Here is a 21,659-nt window from a genome sequence, read left to right on the forward strand (position 1 = left end):
ATAATACCTTATGTTATCTTTAAAAATTGATTGAAAAGAAGAAGAATGATGTAAAATGGGCATAATGAAGTATGGAAAATGATGGAGCTATTTATAGAACATCATTACAACGGCTATTTTCACGTTCCTAATGGCTATTTTTCTAAATTACCAACGGCTACTTTAGTTCTCCAAAAAAAAAATTACAGGTTAAAGTCGCTGTTAGTAATAGCGACTGAATGAGTTGACTGGTCAACTCCTTAAGTCGCTGTTAGTAACAGCGACTAAAGGAGTTGACCAGTCAACTCATTCAGTCGTTGTTAGTAACAGCGACTTTAACCTTTAATTTTATTTTTTTTTAGATCTTTCGCTGTCAATAACAGCGATTTAACCCGAGGCTAGACTCGGATGTACAAACGCTTATTTTGGGAAATAAGTTTTTACGAAGCTCATTTTTAGAATTAAGTTGTTAAATTTTCTTTTAACGGTTAGGCCTATCTCTTCAAACTTCATCATCTCCAATTTGCTTTGATTTTTTTTTTTTTTGGAGAGACACAATAATAAAACAAGAAAACTAAAGAAAAGAGAAATTAACGTTATTAATGGAGGAATTTTAATGAATTATTTACGTGTTAATTAATTTAGGAACATTGTGAAGTTTTTCAATCAATATCATACTTAAGCTTGACAATTTCAACTCCAATTCCAATTGATGGGAACAATTCTATGAACATATTTAAGCTTGACAAAAACAATAATCACATTTGAATGACTAGAAACCAATACAGAACTATACCTTCATTCCCCAAATTCCAAAAAAAAAAAAAAAAAAAAAAAAAAAAAAAAAAAAAAAGAATTTCATGAATTTCCTAAATCTCCAACGAAGCTAGGCTACTCAAAACATAAAGATCCATTCCAGTGGGATCGGTTGCGTGCACCTCAACCTGAATGCCATCCGATTCCCCTTCGAATCTGTGCTTCAAACTTACTTAAATCGCTTTGTTCCTCAACATTTGCGTGTCAGGAGACCTTCACTAGACAGATGAAGTGTCAAAGACATGTTAACCAAATGCTTATGGTGGAATAAAATGAGAAGCAAGTTACATTACCCGCAACGGAAGAGATCTGCCTTCTCTGCTAATTCTTTTGATTCAAAGTCAAGCACAAGATAATGGCATCCATCATGAGGAAGAGATGTAAAGCGGTATAAGTTGTCTCATCAAAATTTCCCAACAATTACGAGCTTCTACTTCTTGATTTTAAAAACAGTTAAAGGTATGTGCAATCTCATTCCACTTCCAAATCTTTCATCTTGCGGTCATCATGACTATCATCCCAATGGCTGCATTAGCCAGCCAAGTAAAGTTCAATATAGATATCATCATCAACAACTCAATATCCCGCTCGAAAACAGGGTATGGGTGAGGGAAGATGACGAACAATCCATACCTGTACTCCCTTCGTAGAGAGTGCCAGAAGAATGCGGTCAAATTCCCCCCCCCCCAACCACAAAAATTGTAGACACCAGTCGAGGACTGACCAGCCAGCTCAAATTTTCATTTTAAGTACTGTTTGCAATCAGCTATACATAAACACGAATAATTGCAGTGTGCAACAATAAGATTTACGAATAAAGTGGCAGAATAAATCATGACATGGACTAATATAACACACATACTACACCGGACTTATATTAGGCCCACCATTTACAGTATCTACCAAAGCTCGAGTGGAATTTGCTATGAACTGATTTATTCACCAAAACAGTAAAATTGAAATTAAAAGATTAAAGGAAAAAAAAGAGAAATTGTACTATTGATTGAATGATAAAAGAAAGATTACAACCCTATTGAAAAGATAGATAAAGCAATTCGAGAAGCTTGGGATCTCCTAAAATGAGTAAAATCCATCCAACAAGTGTATTACAATTTTCATGATACTAATGAGTCTCTCATTCCTCTTATTTATAAGAAAACTACCACTTAAAACTAACTTCCCCAAGTTACTCCTAATATTGTAATTACCTAATTACCCCTTCGTAAACCATTATCCCCAAATATCAAGTCATAGTAGAATGCTAGAGAAAAGAAAGAGCAATTGGAAGCAACGCGGAGGGATAATAGAACCACAGCTAACGTAATATGAAGATGTTCAAATTTTTGCATATCACTATCTACGACTAACCACTGAACTATATGCAAGTTTCTCATATTTCCTTACTCAATACACACAACTTCTAGTAATTTTTGCACAATGTAGCCAAATCAAATATCTCATTTGTTTGGATTCTAATTATTAGAAGCTCAAATTTACCTCATTGCAATATGGCGACCACTGAAAAAAGATAAAGACTTCTAACTTGAAGATGCTCTTTTCCGTAGCAAGTACATCCGTTGACTTATTTTGCTCGTAATCAACCTAGAATAGCAACTTGTGGCCATGATGAGGATAGAGATGACTAATAGTACACAAAAGTGAATTTAGAAATGAACTCAGCAAATCCCTGCTCCTCATGCACACCGACCAAAAGTACACCTATAGGAAAAATAAAGAGTGTTCGACATTAGTCTCGAGCTAATCTTTTTTAAACACATAGTATTTGGTGGACTCCATCCATCAATGATGAAACTAAACTCTTAAGTACCAAAATGTGGCAAGCAAGGAATGTAGAATTAAGGCCAAATCCATATACAACAATGAACAATGATTTAATCCACCCTAGAATTAAACTACTCCATGTGTATACTAAGAAATGCAATCACAATATTGAACATAGATGCCATGAGAACAAAGAACAATAAAATTATCCAACAATAACCAGTAAAGCAATAATCAATAAAATTACTCCATGTCTAGAATTAAACTAATTTTGATGATACTACTAACCTATTTATATGGGAGGGTTTTTTTGGGATTTTCCGTGCATAATCTCGCTGGTGCAGCCTTCCAATCATCTAAAACTGTGTACAATGCTGCATAGGGCAAAAGGAGTAGTAACGTGGGTACCCCCGCCGTACCTTCTAACTCACTTTGGCTCAAATTAGCATCAACTGTCGTTCGGGGGCTACAGGGCTGCTGTATGGGCTCCACATTCTGTCATATGTGCTTCAAGAAGTCCTTTAGGCCGCCCACTGGCAGCGGTGTCCCACATCTGTCTCTGCCTACCTCCTGGAAAAACATTGAGGGCGACATTAATTATACGTCGACCGGTGAATGTGCACCACCAACTCGGCGGCAACTTCTAGAATGCTTTCCTTTTTCATGAATGGATATTTGATGGGTTCTTCTACCATCCGGCTAGGTTGTGGCTTCTGTGAAGCGCCCCAGCCCCCAGGTTATGCGAAATTTCGCTGATGGGTTAGTATTTAGTAAGCATAAAATTGGGGCTCGGTTTTTTTATGGTGCTTCTATTCACTACTTTATGTCTACAGAGAGGCCTCTGGTCCTCGACTAACAACCAAATTCATCCAATTTATTATCAATTAAAGCTCAACCACGAACATCAACCACCAACTTCACCACAATCGTACCAAATGTATGCAAAAGCTCATCGAATGCAAAATTACATTCCATAACTCCAAATGAGTACAGACATTAAAGACTTTAGCTATGATGGTGAAAATTGGCACTCAACAGTCAACAGGGCGGCTGTTTTCTAGTTTGGAAAAATTAAGCACAATTTTCTGATTCAAAAAATTGCTAAAAATTAAAAATAAAAAGAAATAAAAAATAAAAAATAAAAAAAAAACAGTTACGGGTCACCATTAAGATTTCCTTAATTATCGTGTCCTACACAAAGATTATATTCCGTAAATTGCCCTGGTTCCCTTCTCATTAATTGCTCTTTTCTTAGTTTAAGGATTTCATCCTTTAAGGGAAATAACAAAGTAAGAAGCCAAAAAGCATCCATGAAAGAAAAGTATTCACTTCCACATCCTTTTCCTATGTCATCTTTGTTTGGCCATCTTCTCTTTGATTGAGATGAAGACCAGAGACATGAGACAGAGACTCAAAGACAAGGCATCGAAAGCGAGAAAAACATTTGGAGCAAGAACCAAAAAGCATTGGAAATCGACTGGTTATCTGATTCAAAAAAATGCTTTTAAATTAAAAATTGCAAAAAAGGTCATCATTAAGATTTCCTTAATTATCATGTCCTACAAAGTTATCTTGTCCTACACAAAGTTATATACCGTAAATCAATTGGTTCCCTGCTTACTAAGTGCTCTTTTCTCAGTTTAAGGATATCATCCTGTAAGGGAAATAACAAAGAAAGAAGCCAAAAAGCATCCATGAAAGAAAAGTATTGACTTCCACATAATCTTCCTATGTCATCTTTGTTTGGCCATCTTCTCTTTGATTGAGATGAAGACAGGATACATGAGAAAGATAATCAAAGACAAGGCATCAAAAGCGAGAAAATTATTGGAGCAAAGAACCAAAAAGCATTGGAGATATGCCAAAGAGAACAAAAGGCGAAAAAGTAGAATTTTGTGAGGGAAAAGAATCAAACAAGAACACCACCATTCAAGAACCTGATCAGCCCACCCAAGGCCAAGCCCGAATGCACTATTTACATGCAAGAATAACCCAACTCTCATTTTTATTGTTTTGAAAATTTTCATTATGCAATCATGGTTCGGACAAATATACCTGACACAAACTTCTGAACTCCATGAAATCATAAACTATTCAATATGGCAGATATAACAAATCGTAGTAATGACAAGGAGCATCTCTTTACTATTGCGTTCAATTATAGAAATATGATAGCCCATAAATACAAAAACAAAATCAAACAGAAGAAATCATGGTATAATTGACCCGATGTTACAAAACAAGAAAAAGCATAACCTGACTATTCCTAACATCAAAGCATGCAACATGTGCTACTTTAAATCAGTAAAAGAATCGTAGTCCTTCTCAAGAAGCTAAATTTGTGAAATACTGAACACAAAAATAGTAGGCCAACATTACATAAGATACACAAGAAGTTTAAGGTAAAAGACAGGTACAAAGATTGAGGGAAGCATGCAAACAGTAGGCTATGAAAGCCAATAAAATTATTTCACCTTGACAAATCGATTCACAGAAGTCGATGGGTCCCCAGAAACCAAATCTCACAAGCTCCACTCACATGAAGACAAATTCTTGGTCATTCAGCAAGCATTTAACAAGGAGATGCAAGGCCACGCTCAACAAACTGGATCAAAAGACTATTTGCCTCTTTGATATTACCGTCTGACATTAATTTCTTGCTTACCTTCTGACATAACTTAAGGTCAGGAGTTAAGTTTCGCCTAAACATTCTACAGGCAACTTTGTGTGCCAAAAGAGGACAGCCTCTGTTCAGATAACTTTGCATTAGTACATGGCAAGAATGAGCATCCATTCGTGAAGCTTTTCTCAAAACTTTACCCAAAAGTTGGTAAGCTTCGTTTACATATCCGAAGCTACAAAGCTTTTCGATGACTCGATTATATGCAGTTTGATAGGGCTGCTTTGGCAACAACTTCTCCATTAGGTTTAATAATTCTTCAACCTTACCATTCTGACAAAATTGATGAATAATAGTTCGGTACATAATAGGGTTTGGTAGTATGCCCCTTCCCAACATTTTCTTTATGAGATCCATTGCCTCTGCAGTTTTTCCCATTCTACTTAATGCATCAACAATTGTTGTATATGTCACAATGTCAGGGCTCTTGTTGACCAGATACATGTCATCAAGTAATGATAGAGCACCCTCCAGATTATCCTTCTTTAAATACCCATGAATAACAGTAGTGAAGTTTACAACATTAACATCACATTTCTTGCTAAGACACTCATGCAAGAACCTTTTGGCCTCATCCGTTCTTCCTTCCATACAAAGAGATACCAGTAATGAATTGATTTCAGCAGGTAACGGAAAAAAACCCTTCCTAATCATCTCCCCAACAACATCACAAGCCTCAGACAACTTTCCTTCTTTATGGAAACCATGAATCAGAACACTATAAGTGATAGAATTTGGGGTCCACCATTCCTCCTCACTCTTCATCACCATTTCTCGAGCTTCAAAAGAGCACCCAATTCGACAAAGCCCATTTAACAAAGCTGTATATGACACAGTGTTCGGTTTACATCCATTCTTGTACATTTGTTGAAGCATTTCCTTAGCTTCATTTACCCTCCCCACTCGACAAAAGCCATCTATAATAGCAGTGTAAGTCACAACATCCGGAAGGCACTCCTTCTCAAACATCTCATTCACAATATCTTTTGCCCTGTCTATCCTACCTTCTCGACTTAAAGAATGAACCAATGCAGTGTAACTAACTTTATCCATCCGAAATCCTCGCTCCTGCGCTTCTCTTAAGAACTCGTAGGCATCGTCACTGTGACCATACTTACAAAGCATATGAATAAGATTATTATAGGTGACCATATCGAACAACAAATTGCAGCTCTTCATTTTCTCAAGTAAAACCCTCATCTCAGCCATGTTGTTTTCCTTACAGAAGTAATTTATTACAGTATAAAAGCTAACTTTATCTGGGGCACATCCCATTAAAGGCATATCTTCAATCAGCTTAATGGCATCTTTCACCTGATTAGCTTTACAATAACCCTTAATTAAGCAGTTATATGTAACAACATCAGGGACAATTCCTACAGTCTGCATTCTCTCCAAGAATCGTAGTGCTTTGTCCATCCTCCCACTCATCACCAAAACATGAATCGTTGTGTTACATATAGACAGATTAGGTTCAACCCCAGCCTTCTGCATTATTCTAAGAACCCCCAAAGCATGCCTTACTTTCCCATCCCTGCTATAAGAAATCATCAAATAACGAAAAACCTCCGGAGTGCGATGGATACCCCGTCTATACATAAGCTGAAGGATTCTCCTGGCACCCAGACACAATTTAGTCTTACTAAGAATTTGGAGCATGGCATAGTAAACAAGTGGGTCATGCCGATACCGCCATTGCCTGTGAGCCCAATAGAAGAACTCCAAAGCTACCCTTTCATCATCTAGAGAGTGAAGAACCGCGCAAACTTGACGGGGTTTGAGGCTTCTTAATACATGTCTCAACTGCCCTTCAAGTTCAGCATTCCAATTCAACCTCAGTGCAATCAGCCTACAAGTTTCTCTCACTAATGGATGCCTAAAATCACTCTCATCCAATTCATATGTTTTACTACACTCCCCATTTTGCTGTAACTTCTTATTATATGAATCCAAAACCTCAAATTCTTCATCCAAAACAAGACTATTCTGTTTGTTCTTTGTGTCATTAGTATCTACTTCTTCTTTATGAGAAGATTTTATGTATAAAGATCCATTTAAACTATTTCCAAATGAACCCATATGTTGAATCCCATCAAACCCACATTTAATTTTATCAAAATTATCATACTGAGATACCGGAATTTGCAAATTAGACCTTAAATTCTTATTTTTGTTATAACCCAGTTGCTTATTTCTCGCATTCTGTTGATTTCCTAGGTTAGAACTACGATTGTGACAATTGTTGAGCAGAAAATCGGAATGGGAACTAGTAATAGAGAATGAGGAGAAGAAAGCAGCAAAAGAATTACCGGTTGTAAATGAATGTGAGTAAACATGCCCCCTGAAGTTAACAGTAAGATTTCTGACCCAACAGTATTCAGCTTTCATGGCGGAATACGCACAAATGCGAAATCCAGAGGTCAACAGAATCGAGGTTTTTGATCACTCATTCAGTTGCTTCAGAACCCATGGGTTCAGCTTGGAGGGACTGGAGGCTGGAGAAGAAGTGGTGAAACGAAAACGGGGGATTGGAGAATTGAGCATTGATCAATGTTGATGATTAGCGACTCGAATCGAGTCTTAGGTTATGGAAATTGATAAATCAAGAGTTTGGTTTGGTATTGTCTCGCAAGAAGTTGAGCAAAAGCTACCGGAGTGGAAGACGTTCAGGTCGCGGGCTGTATATTTGCTTGCGGGTTACGAGTTTTTGAAAGAGATGCTATTGTTTTGAAAAGCAAATAAGTCGCGAGCCGCAACTTGCTTCGCTGATTTTGTGGTTTGGCAGTTTTATTGCTTTTGACGGTTTTATTTGTTATTCGGAGCCCAAGCCTCTTCATTTAGTTAGGGAGTTAGTATATATAAATCCTTCATTTAGGGGTAGAGTTTTATGTCACAAAATAGAAAGAACACAAATTGAGCCATTGTAATCTGTGAGAGAAATTCTTGATTTATCTTGTAATGCTTTGCGATCACAGTGAAATTATTTAATCTCGGTGTCCGTGGACGTAGCTATCACATTGATAGTGAACCACGTTATATCTCAGGTGTTATTCTTATTGTTTACAATGAATTTCTCTATTGTCTCATTATTGTTTCACGATCGTTGCTTCCGCTGTCGCACAACAATCAACTTCACTCTCATTTCAAAAAAAATAAAATAAAATAAAGGAAAATTCCACATGGTAATTCTGAGGTTGTGGGTTTTTCACATGGTAACCAAAACATTTAAAAAATCCACATGATAACCTTGAGGTTTACCAAATTGTTCCGCTGTGATATTTTTGCACATAAAAATGTTAGCAAACGTTAATTTCGATGCTTTAAGTCTGTTGTACGCCTAATTTTAATGGCATCAGTTTTAATCTTCTCCCCCCAAAACATAAACCCCAACTCTACCATTTTTCATTTAAATCATATTTTTTCTCATAATAGAGTTAGAGTTTATGTTTTAGGGGAAAAGGTTAAAACTAATGGCATTTTAAATGGTGAGTTGCATAAATAAGCGTACAACAACCTTAAAGTTTCAAACTTAATGTTTACTAACATTTTTATGTGCAAAAAGGTCACGGTGGAACAATTTGGTAAACCTCAGGATTATCGCGTGGATTTTTAAAAGTTTTGGTTACCACGTGGAAAACCCAAAACCTCAGGGTTACCATGTGAAATTTCCCTAAAATAAAAAAACATGTTTCAACATCTTGTAACCAAAGTATTAGAAGACAAACAGGTAAACTTCTACAAATTTCATACCACATTTGAGATGGGTATGAGTATAATTTCACAGTGGGTTGATACGAGTATGAAAAGTCACATTTGCTATAAGTATTGGGTACGTGATGAGTACCAGGGTATGACTTATGAGGTCTTACATATTTCATATCCGCTCACTCAGACCTATACTTACTCAACCGGTGCAATACCCGCTTGCTTTATATTTTCAAGGTACTAATTTATACTATCTATTTTATATAATTTTATTAAAAACTATTAACAAAAAATTGAGGATATTAAATTTATTTTATTACATTGTATCTCTTATATAAAATGTAGGTACACAACTAAATTGTAAAAAATAGGATTTTATGGAGCATATAGCGGGAACTTGGAATGAATAGATATACCCAGTTGGGCATATTAGGTGGAGATGAGTTTGAATGCATATACAGGTGAACAGACGTGGATATGAAAATCTACTCGCTATAGAAAATTTTAGGTGGGTATTAAAATTTTAGGTGGATATGGATATGAAGAGGCATATCGCACCCATCCATCAAATTTGTAATTCCTAATTACAATAAGAAATTGTGGCAAATCATAATCATAAATCATAAATTATTATATCATAAATACTAATAAAAGACTGAAAATTAACACATGGCGACTTTTTAAAGTTTTTCCATCATAAATCATAATCATAATCATAATCATAATCGTAAATACTAATAAAAGAACTGAAAAATAACACATGGCGACTTCTTAGAGTTTTGTCATCATAAATCATAAATCATAGTAAATCATAAATACTAATAAAAGAACTGGAAAATAACATATGACGATTCTTAGCTTTTTGCCAAATATATTAATTTAATCATAAATACCAATAAAAAATTGAAAAATAATATATGGCGACTTCTTAGAGTTTTGTCAAATATGTTAATTTAATAGGACTATAATTACATGGCAATTTATTTTCCTACATAATCATAATCATAATTATATCATAATCATAATCATAATCATAAATTAATAAAAAAATTGAAAAATAACACATGGCGGTTTCTTAAAGTTTTGATGTATTAGTTTAATATCATAAATAATTACGTGGAAATTTATTTTCCTACATAATCATAATCATAATTATATCATAATCATAATCACAATCATATGATAAGCATAATCATAATCATAATCATAAATACTAATAAAAAACTGGAAAATAACACATGGCAGCTTCTTAGAGTTTTGCCAAATGTATTAATTTGATGAAACTATAATTGATTATATGGCAATTTATTTTCCTAAATAAATTTAAAGTTAAATTAGGTAAGTATTTTTAGTAAACTTATGTTTAAAACCAAATAATTAGTTTAAATCGACTCAAAATAAGCTCAATTCATAGACATTTTAGCTAATTTAGATTGAATATTTTAATAAGTAAGTTATATTGTTATCCAAAGTTATTATTTTATTAAAATTTGTAGTATTTGCATATTTTTCTAAAACAAAAGAGTTTATTTTTTCTTACATTATTAATTAAAAAGTTTATATATATATATGTCTCTATACTAAATTCGCTTCAAAACTAGTTACTCTATAAATGAAATTGCATGAGCATTTGACATACAAATTCATATTGCTTAATTTAAAAAAATCTCTTTTGTTTTCCTGTTATGCTTGACATATGAAGAACTTTAAAAACTCATTGTATAATTTCTGATAAACACTTATATTTATTTAGATTAATTACTTTGTAATAAGTCTTTAATATGATTGATTATATCTTATTATGAATTTCTTTTGTTAAAAGACTCAAAACAAGTGCAGAAAAATATTATATAAGTAAAAGGAAAATTTACAATCGCCTTTGATTTGCTATCAAGATTTTGAGTGACTTAAATGTCACAAATTAATCTTCACGCTTTATATCATTGGGCTATCATCCAAAGCGAGACGTTCTTTCATTGCCATACACAAAGGCGTATATACAACTAGTTTTATAATTTATTATATTTCTAATAATCTTCTGTGATATATTCTGAATTAAACTTTCTTAACTTAGACAAGATATTGGGTATGAAATATCAAAGGTGCCAAAAAAAGATGCTTATTCTTTTGACTTCCCTCAATGTGTCATATGTTATAAGTACAACAAAACCGGAAGAGAAAGAGGATGAAACATTTTGGAGGATATAAAGAGATGAAACAAATGGAAAAATGATGATTTCATTTGCTGGGGACACATTCTCAATAGTATGAATGACTCTCTCTTTGATATATATCAATTTAAAGAGTCCTCAATAATTATATTGGATAGTCTACAAAATAAGTATATGTCGAAAGATGTAAGTTCTAAGTTAGTATTTTTAATAGTTATGATATGTTAGACAACCGCCCTATTATGGACCAATTTCATGAGTTACAATGCACTTTCATTAACATAAAAGTACATTTTATGAGTATGGATGAAATCTACATAATTTCTAGTATCATAGATAATGAATTTATAAAGGGGATGTAAAGCATACTCTCAAGCATAAGAAGGAAGAATTTACTCTCTTTGGTCTTTCCCAACACTTCAAAGTTGAAGTGAACATTGGGAAAGAAGAAAAACAAAGGGAGATAATCCCAATTTGACAACCATTAATATGGTTGATGGAGAAAAGACATCAACTAGTGGAGACAAAAGGAAAAACCCACAAGATTTTAGAGGGTTATTTGACATCTTACAAGAAACTCAATGACAATATTTGTTGAAAATGTAAAAAAAAGACATCACAAAAGGATTTGCTATTTGTTCAAGAACAAACAAAAGAACTTGAAGGAGAAAGGTCATGCTTCATTAAGAAAATACCAACTCACTATGGTAATCTTACAAAGTTAGATGAAAAATTTTGTTTTGAATTTTTCTTTCGTGGATTCTAATATGAATATTTCGCAAGATAACATGTCATTGTGGATTAATTCTAGGGCTTCGTATGTGCAATAACAAACAAATATGCTAAATAATTGACGGGTCCGGGTCCAGGTGAGAAAAATATTTCTTGCTTAAGGTTGAGAAAAATATTGCACAAACCCAAATATTAAAGCTAAAGTAATAAGTGTTTGAAGAGTCAACTAAGATGAATGAAGAGCAAACTAGGGTTAAGGATGGTTATGGATCCAGGATCCTATTGGACTCGTCCCGGACTAGTCCTTTTTAAGGGTTTGAGTCTTTTTTGAGACCCATTAGATTCGGGTCGGATCTGGAAATAAAAAACAATTGACGGGTTCGGGTCCATGTCCGAGTCCAAAGGTTTAGATCCGGATCCAGGCTCAGATCCGATTTCAAAACTCGGACCATAGGCCCATGAAACAGCCCAAACCAGCATAAACAATATAATAATATTGTCTACAAAGCACAGCGAAAGACTTATAGAAGTCTGGGCTGAATCCGACCTGTGGCTCGATAGCCACAACAACCAATATCAGAGTATTTAAAAACTTTACATAACTGTAATACAATTACTTACAACCCAGATATAAACTAAGTTAATACATTATAAAATATCTGTTTTTTTTTTAAAAGACATGATTTGTCAAAATATCATTATAAGTTAACCTTCCGAAAACGATGTCCTCGCTATCGCAACACATGACACATAAATGAGCAGCACATCCATCCGCACTAAAGATGACAACCTGAAAGTGGATCTATCCCTTGTAAGAGATAGGCCCTATAAAAAAAAACTGTCAACAATTGCATTGTTGAGTAATCCAACAAACTACTACATTTGTATTCAAGTCATTAACAAACATCTCCAATCAAATTCCTTGTTCACTTGGTAACCATTTATAAACATTATTTTATCCAAATCAAAACTCTTTTAAAAGACCGTTTGGTATCGACATAAATACGGCTATGAACCTTTAGTTCATAACGAATCAAAACACGGCTATAACTTTACAAGTTAATAGCGTAAATCAAAACTCTTTTAAAAGACCGTTTGGTATCGACATAAATACGACTATGAACCTTTAGTTCATAACGAATCAAAACACGGCTATAACTTTACAAGTTAATAGCGTAAATCAAAACTCTTTTAAAAGACCGTTTGGTATCGACATAAATACGGCTACAAACCTTTAGTTCATAACGAATCAAAACACGGCTATAACTTTACAAGTTAATAGCGAAACAATACGGCAAATGACAAATATGATATCATTTACGAAACAAACAAAACTTTATGTACCAAACGTATTTATTCAAAACTCATATTAAATCAATAATTTAACAGCACTTTAAAACGTGGGAATATATGGACCGTCAGGTTGTAGGCTTGATCTAAATCCTAAGAACACGGGTGATCGTCATCACCAAAAATACGGTTCTTGCAAGAACGAAACGGGATCGGGGGCTCGAGACCGATCCGAATAACCATTACCTATTATCAAGCTATAGGATTTCACAATAAACCGGATATAAATATCCGTTGCCAATTCCCAAAAACGGACATTTTTCAATGTCGAACATTTTAATATAAAACAAATCAATAAGTCGCTTGATTTTCTTTAAAATCAAGAATCATAACTCATTTTCATAGTACAATATTGAAAAGCTCGTATTTATAAAATTGTGAACATACAAAACATAATTTTGAACAAGAACTAGAAACAAGGTCAAAACAAAGTTAAAATCCAAAGTTTCGAACACCAAAAATTAAACGATTTTGCTCAAATATCAATAGTAGTAATACCACACCTTATAAAACATAACTTGAACTTTAAAATACTTGAATTAAATTTAAAAGATAGGATAGTAGTTTGCTTGTAGATTACCTTTCTACGCCATGAATAACAATCAATAATTAAAACACCAATCAATTCATCATCAACCATCAACATGTAAACACTTGATTTACTATCAATAGAGTTTACCCAATTTTAAATCCCAAATACCCAACTTATATCATATCCACCTAATAGCAACTAATCAAATACCCAATCGATACTTATCGTTCCCAAATTTGATACTAGAACCAATACCTATACTAATCAAATAAGAACCCATAACTCAACAATATCAATCAATAAAACTCAATCGGATGATAAATAATAACCCTAAACACTTGGAGTACTCAATTTGAATCAAAGACTTTAATTATGAACAAGCAAATCCAAAAATGCTATTTTCGGATTTTCAGGATACCCTGTTAGTATTTTGGGCGTAACTCTCTCATACGAAACTCATTTTGGGGCGATTCAAGTGCCCACGCGACCGCGACTTGAAGCTCTACAAATCATATGCAGAAAACAGAACCCAGAAATGGCTAGAAGAGGCTCTAAATCAGCCAAGAACAGTGAGGACAAAATTTGATTTTTAAGAACTCTAAATGAACTTTGCTCTTAAAGTTTGAAGATGAATCAAAACTCCAAATTGCAACCACTAATCAAATACTACCACATGAATTAGAACACAATGAGAACCCAAATGAATCCAACATCAACACTTGAATTAATTATTCAATTTATTTCATAGCTTCTAGTTCCACTTTATAAATCTCGTATTAGTATTTCAGGACATATCATTACTAAAACAGACATAACTCTCTCATACAAACTCATTTTGAGACGATTCAAGTGGCCACGCGACCACGACTCGGAGCTCTACAAATTATAAGCAGACACCAGAACCTAGAAACAATCACAACTAACCCGAAAATGGCCAAAACAGAGTGCTCGATTTTTGAGCTGAAATTTCAGTATCCAAATACTAAATTTTATACTAGAAATCAAATAACCCAAATAACCAATTCTAATCAACACTAAAAATAACTCAATTACTAATTGAATCCATATACTCATCTTAAATTCAAGTTGATACTTAAACTTGAATCAAAGACCCAAATTGAATCCACAAATACCAAACTACTTTAAAACATTCAATTAATACTTAAATAGAATAGTTTGTGGATTACCTCAATCACCATTGAAGGACCTTTCAACTTAAGGTAAGATTGTAGGTGGTTGTTGTGGTGGTGGGGGAGCCACGCAGCCCAACAATGGCTGCCAGACAGCTTGTGACGCAGCTGCTGGTGGAGCAGCACTCACGGCAACAGGTGGGGACAGCCATGGAGACAGTGATGCAGCAGCGGTGGATGCGTGTGCGATTGGTCGGCGTCGGTTAGTGGCAGCAGCAGGCCAGGGCGGCGCACAGGGGAAGAAGGGAAAAGAGAGAGAAAGAGGGAAGAAGGAAGGGAAAACCGTGGGTTTTCAATGTGAGGGAAAGAGGTGTGTCGGTTTAAATGAGGTAAGGACGGGTTTATTTTTAGCTTTGACCCATTAAATTCTATTAAATTCGTCTCGTCGTAAGACAGTCTTATATAATACATGCTGTAAGGGTATAATAGACGATTTATGAAATAAGTAATTGGTAGTATGAATAAGGATTGCATTTAGGAATTTATTTTTCAATACTTTATTTAAATTTATTTTTATAAAGATAGATATAATCAATTAATAAAATAAAATTAAAATACACTTTTATCGAAGTATTCTTTATACGAATTTTATACATTAAATAAAAGATACCTCTTTCTTGAAAATGTTAACAAATGAAATACTTGAGTCAATATTATCAAAAAAGTAATAATATTATTACTCGAATTAACTTACTTAATAACCCCAATCAGCTTAATAAACTTATAATTAAGCTTTATTAAATACAGTCTATTTCAGCCCACTCCTTCAAACCCGGACCCGAACCTTATAAAAATTAAATATTCTGATCTAGATTCTGCATAAAGTTCTAGAGTACTTGAGCAAATTTGATTGGGATAATTTTAGTGTGAGCTTAAATGATCCAATTTATTTATCCTTATTACTCGAATTTGTGGGTAAGAACTCACAGTTTTGTGTTTTGTTAACAAAACATGTCGGGTTATTACTATGCCAGGCCCGGTCATAGTTTTTAAGGAAAAATTGAAATGAATAAGATAAATTATCAACAACATATATGAAAGAAGATAAGTTTTAACTTATCAAAAATAAGCGTGTAATTTTCAAACTTGTGGTTTGATGTTGTTCGCAGTTACTAACTGCGAACAGGTCAAAAAAATAAACTAGTTGTTCGCAGTTAGTAACTGCGAACAAGTGTTGACTTTTGTTTGACCCTGTTTGCAGTTACTAACTGCGAACAACATGCCCCACAAATACGCACAGCAGCTCTCTTCGTTCCTATTTTCCCCAATTCTCAAAACCCTATATTATACTACTCGACATTCTCCTTACAAAACCACTATTAGACTAGCTTTAATCCATCAATTCTTGCATTTCTTTTTCAATTTGGAACTTCAAAATTAATCTGAGATACTCTAGCATGCACAAAGGTAAACTTTTATGCGTTTTTTTGAGTATATATATCGTTTTTTAGGGTTTTGATGAAGTTTGGTTATTTTGTCAAATGTAGGTTACTAGTTCTTAAATCAACACTCTTCTTATTCATCCATAACTATTCAAGGTAATGTTTAATTGTTTTCATAGCTTTATGTTGTTTTTTGAAGTTATGTTGTTGATGAGCATATTGAATTAGTTGAATTTGATGTACATTATATATTATTAGAAATGTTAATGTTGGTATTAGAAATATCATATATAAACTTATTAATTGATTTATTATCTGAATTTTATGTGCATTATATATGTATGAACTTAGTTACATTATGGACTTTATTAATTTATAGACCAAAAAGATTATAATCAAATGAATATAATGTACTTGTATAGGCATGAAGTCAATGATGATGTTGATTTTGTTTGTATTCATGTAGAAATGGCATCATTTCGCGTCACTATAGTATGTTTTTGGAATGGTTGTATTCGAGAAAGTATTGACAAAGTTAATTATGTTGGGGGATGACGTAGGTTGTTTGCATGCAACTCGAACATGGATTTGAATCAGTTTAAACGTTTTATATGTTCTAAGATTGGATTGGACCCCACTAGAAGTACCGTAAATATAAGTTTTAAATATGACATGAGTGGAGAATTGCTAGCCTTTCCTGTTGAGGATGATGAGGCTATAGAAGCTATGTGAGAGCATTCAAATTCCACCCAAATTTCCTTTGTGGAGTTACACGTAGATTAAGTACCCTTAGGGAATGTAGTTGTTTCTAATCCTACTCTTACCCCTATGCCTATATCAACTCAACTAACTCAAAATCCTTTCGTTGCTTCCGCATTTTGTACTCTTTCCCAATCCCCTCCGAATCAAGTTCCAATTGATTTAATGGTTAACTTAGGAGAAAGTGATGAGATGGGACCTTGGGATGATGGAAATGAGAGTAATGAGCTCATTGACGATCCTTCTGAGGATGATGTGGATGTTGATGAGGATGCGCTAGCAAATGACATGACCCCAGGCAACATTCCTACAATCATTCCTCTTACACCTTATGCATATGTCTACCTCTAGACGAGTATGAGGAGGACAACTCCTGGAGGACTTGGACTTGTGATATCACTTACACGGGAGAAGGGTATAATGCTTGATAGTAAGGAAGCGTTGTTAGAAGCTATCAGAGTGTATCATATTCGTAGAATGTGGAGTATAGAACGGAGACCTCAAACCAAACTGTCCTTACCTTGAAGTATAAGCGGGGCTATTCGTGGAGAGTTAGGGCTACGCCTCGATTCATATTTATCTTCATGGCGTATTGTTACGTATAAGGGTAAGCATGGGTCTTGTGTTTTGGGTAGAGACACTGTTTCGGCTGGACACATTCACTTGACATCTTCTATAATTAACAATGTCATTAGAAAATGTGTTGCTAAAGACCCATCCATTAAGGTATTTATCGTACGACAAATGGTTAAAGATCGTTTTGGTGTAGAAGTGAATTATAAGCGAGCGTCATGTGCTAAGCAACAAGTCTTGTTGTCCATATATGGAACTTGGGAAGGTTCTTACTCACTTCTTCCACACTTTTTAGAAGCTTTGCAACATTCCAACCCGGGCTTAGTAGTTGAGTGGTTTTTTAAGGAAGACAATGACACGGGTGTATATGTGCGACCTAATATTAGGACCTTCCAACGTGTCTTTTGGGCTTTTAAACCTTGCATTGAAGGCTTCAATCACCATTGACGGCACACACTTGTATGATAAGTATCGTCATACCTTATTGACTGAAATTGCCCAAGATGGTGATAAGGGAATATTTTCATTAGCGTTTGCCTTGGTAGAGAAGGAGTGCATAGTGCATGGTCTTGGTTCATGGCTTGTATTCGTAAGCATGTCACACAGAGGATGGGTTTATGCGTTATTTCTGATAGACACGCGGGTATTTTAGCAACTATGGAAGAGCCGGAGTGGCGACCATCTAATGCCTATCATAGGTTTTGCTTACGTCATTTGCTTAGCAACTTTAATCGTGCTATGGGTAATGTTCAACTTAAGAAGTTGTTTGGTAGAATTGTTGAGCAAAGGCAACAAGTTAAGGTACTAAATGGCTTAAAGGCAATCGGGACGGCAAAACGAGAGGCAATTTTCTGGATTGATGACGTAGGTGAGATGTTGCATATGGTTCACGGTGGAATTTTGCACGCCGAACGCGCAAGCACACCGGGACAAGTCTAGGATTCTACCGAAATCAGTTAGACCTGCTACGACCGAACTGGGTACATATTTCAGTTTTCATTAACATTACTGCCGGAGTCAATAGCTGTTCGCTGTTAATAACTGCGAATAACTAGTTTGTTTTTTTGACCTGTTCGCAGTTACTAACTGCGAACAGCCTCAAACCACAGGTTTGGGAATTGCACGCTTACTTTTGAAAATAAGTTGAAACTTATTTTATTTCGTTCATTTTGTTGTTGATTTGTCTTATTCATTTCAAATTTTCGTTTTTAAGGGCCGGAGGCAAAAAATAAATTTTGGGCCCCCTAACTATATACTTCATTTCTTTCTTTTATACTTCAGCTTTTATAATCAAACGAGTTGATGACTGACTAATAATATTTTAAAATCTATTATGAATCATATGATATATTAATAATTGATAAAGTTGAATTTGTATATATTTTCAAAAAATAAAATTTAATAGACACGTAATTTTACAAATTTAAAATCAATTATTACATGAATTTCTATGAACATCAAAACTATAATACCGGTCCTAATAAAAACCAAAGAGAATACTATATATCCAAAATTCATGTTATAAATGATTTCAATCAAAGCTTTAGAAGCATTATTGATTCGCATTGGAACTTATGAACTTATATCTAATTTCTATGAATATCATAATTGACTAAAAAATAAATTTTGAAAAGTGATATTTTTAATAATGCACGTCATTGACATACTATAAATCGATGCAGTAGTATTCAAATAGAATATTACTTCTTCCGTTCCGTTTTAGTCTGCTACATTTGCATGAGCACGGGGATTAAGAAAAGTGATTGACCTGCACTGTATCTGATTGTTTACTTTATAGAGTATAGTATTTTATTATTGTTAATTGAAAAAGAAAAAGAAAAAATAGGTTGTTAGGTTACTTTATAGAGTACAGTATAGTATTTTATTATAAAGTATAGAGTATAGAGTAGAATAAAAATAGGGGTAGGTAGAACTTTAAACGAATGTTTTATTACTAAAAACGAAAATATAGCAAGTAATATAAACTTGCCAAAAATAAAAAATGTTGCGGGTATTATGCAACGGAGGAAGTAGCCGACAAGCAAAGTATGACTATCAAATAGCTTTTAACATTTCAAAGATAATATGATAGGGTAGTAATAGTATAGTGGTTAAGCACTCACTTTATTTGCAAACTGGTTAAGGGTTCGAGGCTTGCTTACAACACTTTTTGCATTTTTTATATTTTTGAGTAGGCCCTGGGCATGGGCCCAGCTCGCCTTGCCTAAGGGCCGACCCTGTACTATGCTTATTCTTGTAATGTTATGGATCAGTGTTTTTAGTAGCTTGTGTTTGAGTTTCACAGACTCGAATCAGTGTTTGTAATTGAATTTAAGCGTATATGGATGACAATGTGAATGTATAATTACTATTAAATATTTGTAAAATAAGTTAATAAGTCTCTTATAAAAGTACGAAAAATATAATAACAAAGTATAAATTTGACAAATTAAAGAGACTTTTTTTAGACCCATTAAGGACTTAGTACCCTAGACCCATCAGATTCGAGGTCTGGATCTGGGTCTGAAAATTTTAGACAGTTAAAGTCCGAATTTGGGTCTGGAACTCTGAATATATAAAAAATAAAAGGGTGCGAGCCTAATTCTGACTGGACCTACTCCAAACCCGCCCCATTACTATTCCTAACTAGGGTTTCAAATTACTAAGAAAAATGTGGAAACTTAGAGAGATAAGTATGAGACCAAAGAGGGTGTGTAATGTTAATAAAGCATGATTCCCCTTTTCTCTTCCTTCAAGTGCTTTTAATAGAGTAAATTTCGAGTGCTTGTAATATCAAAAGAGGGTGTGTAATATTAATAGATAAATTGTTGCACGAATAGTCTTATACGTCTAGAGTTTAGCTATGGAGCACTCGAGCGGTCGAGCAAAAGGACCAAAATTCATTAAAATGACTATGCATATTCTCTTTTAACAATTTTATTTTTTTAACAAAATTCATTCAAATGCATTACTATTTAAACACGTGGTATAGGTGGTCATGGAAAATTGTAAATAAATTTTTTTCTAATCAAACTTTCATTATTATGGAAATGACATGATACATATCATGAAAATTTACACTACAACTCATTTTCATTACCAAAATAATTTTCATTACCACTAATCAATACTCTTACCAAACAGGCCGTAAGGAGTTGATGCTTAAGAGTTGAGACTAGGGATTAAGGAATGAGATTTTGTCTCAAAAAATCCAATTTTTTATTTGTCTAAAGGGAATGAAAATAGAAAATGAGACTAAAAAAGGAGAAAGTGTCATGGGGAGGATGAGTATTTTAGTTGAGATTTTCATTTTCATTTTTTTTTTCAGTCCCTAACATAACAAATAAGGAATAAAACTTTTAAGATGAGATTTTAAAGATAAAAAGTCTCATCTTAAAGTCACATATATTCTATTTCATAGTTCTAAACACCCCTGAGAAAAGAAGGGATGATCATCAAATACATCCTCCGCTTCATTATATTTGCTACATTTCACTTTTTACGCAACCCAATGCGTAACTTTGATCATTTATATCTTAAGCAATGTTTATCTAAAAATTATAAAAATTTGATATTATGAAATTATTCAATTAGACAATTCAAACAAGATCTCACTTGACTATTTTTTTAACACATTAGTCGCAATATATAAAATAAGCTTGAAAGATAAATAATACCAATAATCCTTATGTAGCGACTATTTCAAAACGGAGGAAGAATGAGAATGGAGTCTTTGGTGAACGGGTTACTAATAATGGTGAAGAAATATTACTCCTACATTCTACATCTACGTAAAATTAAATTATTCAAAAAAAATAATTTAATTTTTATGTAAAAAAGAAGACAAATTTTTATCAGAGACGATCTCTTTAAAAGATTATCTCTAATTAACTGGCCTATAAAAACACATAAAATAAGAGTTGACACTAAATTTTTTTGAATTAAGCCTGAGAGATGTCAATGAAGGTAAAAAAAAAAAAAAGAAATGAATTGATTAGGAGATGGGAC

At 33.8% G+C, this 21,659-nt stretch overlaps 1 protein-coding gene across 3 annotated transcripts; it reads right to left on the reverse strand.

Moving 5' to 3' along the window:
• Positions 1-814: 814 nt before the first annotated feature.
• LOC130805225 (pentatricopeptide repeat-containing protein At1g09900-like) lies at positions 815-8,188 on the reverse strand. 3 transcript variants are annotated; one of them, XM_057669918.1, is made up of 5 exons: positions 5,052-8,188; positions 2,866-3,147; positions 2,293-2,514; positions 1,089-1,321; positions 816-1,013 (listed from the first exon to the last, which is right to left on the reverse strand). In XM_057669918.1, the coding sequence occupies exon 1, from the start codon at positions 7,643-7,645 to the stop codon at positions 5,150-5,152; it is 2,496 nt and encodes an 831-aa protein (XP_057525901.1). In that variant the 5' UTR covers positions 7,646-8,188; the 3' UTR covers positions 816-1,013; positions 1,089-1,321; positions 2,293-2,514; positions 2,866-3,147; positions 5,052-5,149. The 3 variants fall into 3 exon arrangements, with proteins under 3 accessions (XP_057525896.1, XP_057525901.1, XP_057525889.1); XM_057669906.1 differs by having other exon boundaries at positions 817-1,008; XM_057669913.1 differs by lacking the exon at positions 2,866-3,147 and having other exon boundaries at positions 815-1,008.
• Between the last annotated feature and the right edge of the window lie 13,471 nt (positions 8,189-21,659).

This window comes from Amaranthus tricolor, chromosome 1, assembly GCF_026212465.1.
Source record: "Amaranthus tricolor cultivar Red isolate AtriRed21 chromosome 1, ASM2621246v1, whole genome shotgun sequence".
NCBI classification, from domain to species: domain Eukaryota; kingdom Viridiplantae; phylum Streptophyta; class Magnoliopsida; order Caryophyllales; family Amaranthaceae; genus Amaranthus; species Amaranthus tricolor.

Coding starts and splice junctions, on each gene's coding strand:
- LOC130805225 (XM_057669913.1), bottom strand. CDS start 7,645: ATGAAAGCTGAATACTGTTGGGTCAGAAATCTTACTGTTAACTTCAGG.